Source organism: Glycine max, chromosome 3, assembly GCF_000004515.6.
Source record: "Glycine max cultivar Williams 82 chromosome 3, Glycine_max_v4.0, whole genome shotgun sequence".
Classification (NCBI taxonomy): Eukaryota; Viridiplantae; Streptophyta; class Magnoliopsida; order Fabales; family Fabaceae; genus Glycine; species Glycine max.
In genome coordinates, this window is record NC_016090.4 from 35,719,807 (window position 1) to 35,722,777 (window position 2,971).

Sequence of the window (2,971 nt, forward strand, 5' to 3'; positions counted from 1 at the left end):
ATGTGCAACCATTAATTATCTAAGTGCGAAAATTATTTTATGATGATGGATAGTGACCCTAGTGTAATTCGTTTTTTACTTAATACCTAAACTCTTACTCGAAAGATGAAGTTAATTATATTTAATACCTAAACCCTTACTTGAAAGATGAAGCTATATATATTTAAGAAAAGAATCTTTTATTGATTTTTCAGCAGTCACTTATTATTTATTCAAATACATAAACATGTATGATTACGTAATGGATGATGACTCGTGTATATATATTCACAAGTCGAGATCATGATCGCATTATCTAATTAATTTGTTAATTGTTCCTAACAAGTCTTCACCATCATTATGGTTGCTTTGTTTTCCCCTCCAGTGTTCTCAACCAAGGGATGGCTCTTAGAAGAGGATCCATTAAGCTATGATGTGTCCTCTGAGTACTCATTTCCCTATCAATTTTATTCACCACAGACACAGATTGAGCTTGAAATTGAAAGGTCCACTTCTCCATCCCCTGAAGACCCTGCCATGGTCAAAAAGCTTAGCCACAACGCTAGTGAACGTGATCGCCGCAAGAAGGTCAATCACTTGGTTTCTTCACTTCGTTCACTTCTTCCAGTGGCTGATCAAACGGTACTTTAAGTCCCTTCTTTATATCTTTTCCCTTTCATCTTTTTATTTATTTATTTTAAAATTGGTATAACCATAATCTTTTGTAGGAACCAATTTCAAGAAATTAAGATTAATGGGTTTCCATAGCTTCCATGATCGAGATTTCTATGATATATAATTGTCCACTGAGATGTTTATCCAATTCATAAAAACAAATATTGTATCTATTCCAAAATTATGATCAGTCATTAGGAAACAATTTTACAAAAAATATTCTTATTCTATTTCTTAATTTCAATAAATAATTTAATATTAAGTCTTTCAAAATAATAATATTTGTTAGAACTGATTCATACAACTCATAATAATTTATGTTCTTTAATCATGTAATAAAAAAATATATTTGTTAGAGAATAAAATTAGAATAAATATTTTAATATCTTATTGATAACTTGATAATATTAAATAGTATTACTTTTTTATTTAATGCAAAAACATCCATAAAAAATAATATATATATATATATATATATATATATATATATATATATATATATATATATATATTTCTCCCGGGAGTGTATAATTAGAAAAATACTAACTACAAAAAGAAATATAGACCATTTTTCTTAGCTTCACATAATTTTATATACAAAATATGTTCTAGTACCTGTTTCTATTTCCATTTCCTATGCATTTAGGAGTCCGGTTAATATTATAAACACTGACGACAACAAATTACCATAAAAAGCCACAAAATCATACTAACAAAAAGCAAATGATACTTCACCTATTAAATTGCCATAAATAGTTATCTCATTCCATGTTAATTATTGTTGTTGCAGAAAAAAATGAGCATTCCGACTACAGTTTCGCGAGTCATAAAATACATACCCGAGTTACAACAGCAAGTGGAAGCACTATCTAAGAAAAAAGAGGATCTTTTGTGCAGAATTTCTCGGCAATTGCAAGGAGATGCAGTGAACAAAGATTCTCAAAGGAGAATTTCCCACCACAACTCTGATTTTGTTGTTTCAACAAGTAGGCTCAACGATTGTGAAGCTGTTGTTCACATTTCCTCTTATGAGGCTCACAAGGCTCCACTATCCGAGATCTTGCAATGTTTAGAAAATAATGGCCTTCTTCTGCTAAATGCTTCTTCCTCTGAAACCTTTGGAGGAAGGGTCTTCTACAACTTGCATTTCCAGGTATGTTTTATGATATTTGTTTTTTCTTTTTTCTTGTTGGTTTATTGTTGATCTCCAGTTTTTCACTATATTTCTTACATAAAACCTTTTAAAAGAAAAACTTTCATTTCAATTCATATATTATATTTTAAAAGTTTAAGATAACATTAATTATTAGGTTTTTAATTATATCCTTAATTTTATTCTTATCAAGAAAAAATAAAAAAGAAATGACGGTGTATGAAATGTTATTGAAGTAATAAGACAGAAAAAGGACATTTAACAAAAGGAAATATAATATTTGAATTTGAGAACTAATGAAGCAGTACTGGTGTTTCTGCAGGTGGAAAAAACTCAGAGATTAGAGTCCGAGATTCTAACTGAGAAGCTTTTGTCAATATATGAGAAGCAAAGGATTTTCTAATCAAACTAAAGTTGGCCCTAATTATGTTGATCAAACCATCTTAAGTGCTCTGATGTTAAATTTTAGGAGTTAAAGAAAGAATGTTGTATAAACATAATTGTCTTCACGACTCATATGATACTCGTGACAAAAGACATACTCAGCAACAACTTGAGGAACATTAACAACTGGCTCCTTAATTTTGGTGCACCAGCAAGCACTGCAACAACCTTTCTGATCTTTGCCATGCTCTGTGAGCAAAGGCAGTGGTCGTGCTCACCCATGTCTAGATGCACTATGGGCATCAGTGACATCAATCGCTCTTTGATGTGAACTCTCGTCCACTCTACAACCACCAATTATCATAGGTGAAGTCATTTTGTACATGAAAGTTAAAAAATAAGATGTTAGGCCGATTTTATTTAATGTAATTGTGTGTAATAAAATACATATAAATGCAAATACATTTAATATACTTTTTGTTATTCCCTAAAAATTTATTGAAAGATCTAATATTAGACCTAACATATTCATTTAAGATGTCATCAAACAATGATTTAATTAATTTAAATATAGATAAAATTGAGAATTTTTTAAAATAGAAGGATCAAATATATTTATTTTAAAATAGAGAGACCAAAATTATAGATGAAAGAAAATAGGAGAGATCAAAGTTGTATTTAAGCAAATTTTTTAAAAAGGTGGGGCTGAACTTAGCAATTCATTACTTTAGAATAGCAAACCCTTTAACTAGAATACAAATGAGCCCATTACCTTGTTGG

At 29.7% G+C, this 2,971-nt stretch overlaps 1 protein-coding gene across 1 annotated transcript; it reads left to right on the forward strand.

The window, feature by feature from the left end:
• Positions 1 to 291: 291 nt before the first annotated feature.
• On the forward strand, positions 292 to 2,695 carry BHLH320 (bHLH transcription factor bHLH320). The gene is made up of 3 exons (XM_003520452.5): positions 292 to 621; positions 1,445 to 1,807; positions 2,130 to 2,695. Exons 1-3 carry the CDS (start codon positions 340 to 342, stop codon positions 2,208 to 2,210), a joined length of 726 nt encoding a protein of 241 aa, XP_003520500.1. The 5' UTR covers positions 292 to 339; the 3' UTR covers positions 2,211 to 2,695.
• The last annotated feature ends 276 nt before the right edge of the window (positions 2,696 to 2,971 follow it).

What these genes read in the sequence shown, in the direction of transcription:
- BHLH320 (XM_003520452.5), top strand. Translation starts at nt 340, where the DNA reads ATGGTTGCTTTGTTTTCCCCTCCAGTGTTCTCAACCAAGGGATGGCTC. An exon ending in TTCCAGTGGCTGATCAAACG is followed by an intron (nt 622 to 1,444) that starts GTACTTTAAGTC and finishes TTGTTGTTGCAG; the next exon opens with AAAAAAATGAGCATTCCGAC. An exon ending in TCTACAACTTGCATTTCCAG is followed by an intron (nt 1,808 to 2,129) that starts GTATGTTTTATG and finishes GTGTTTCTGCAG; the next exon opens with GTGGAAAAAACTCAGAGATT.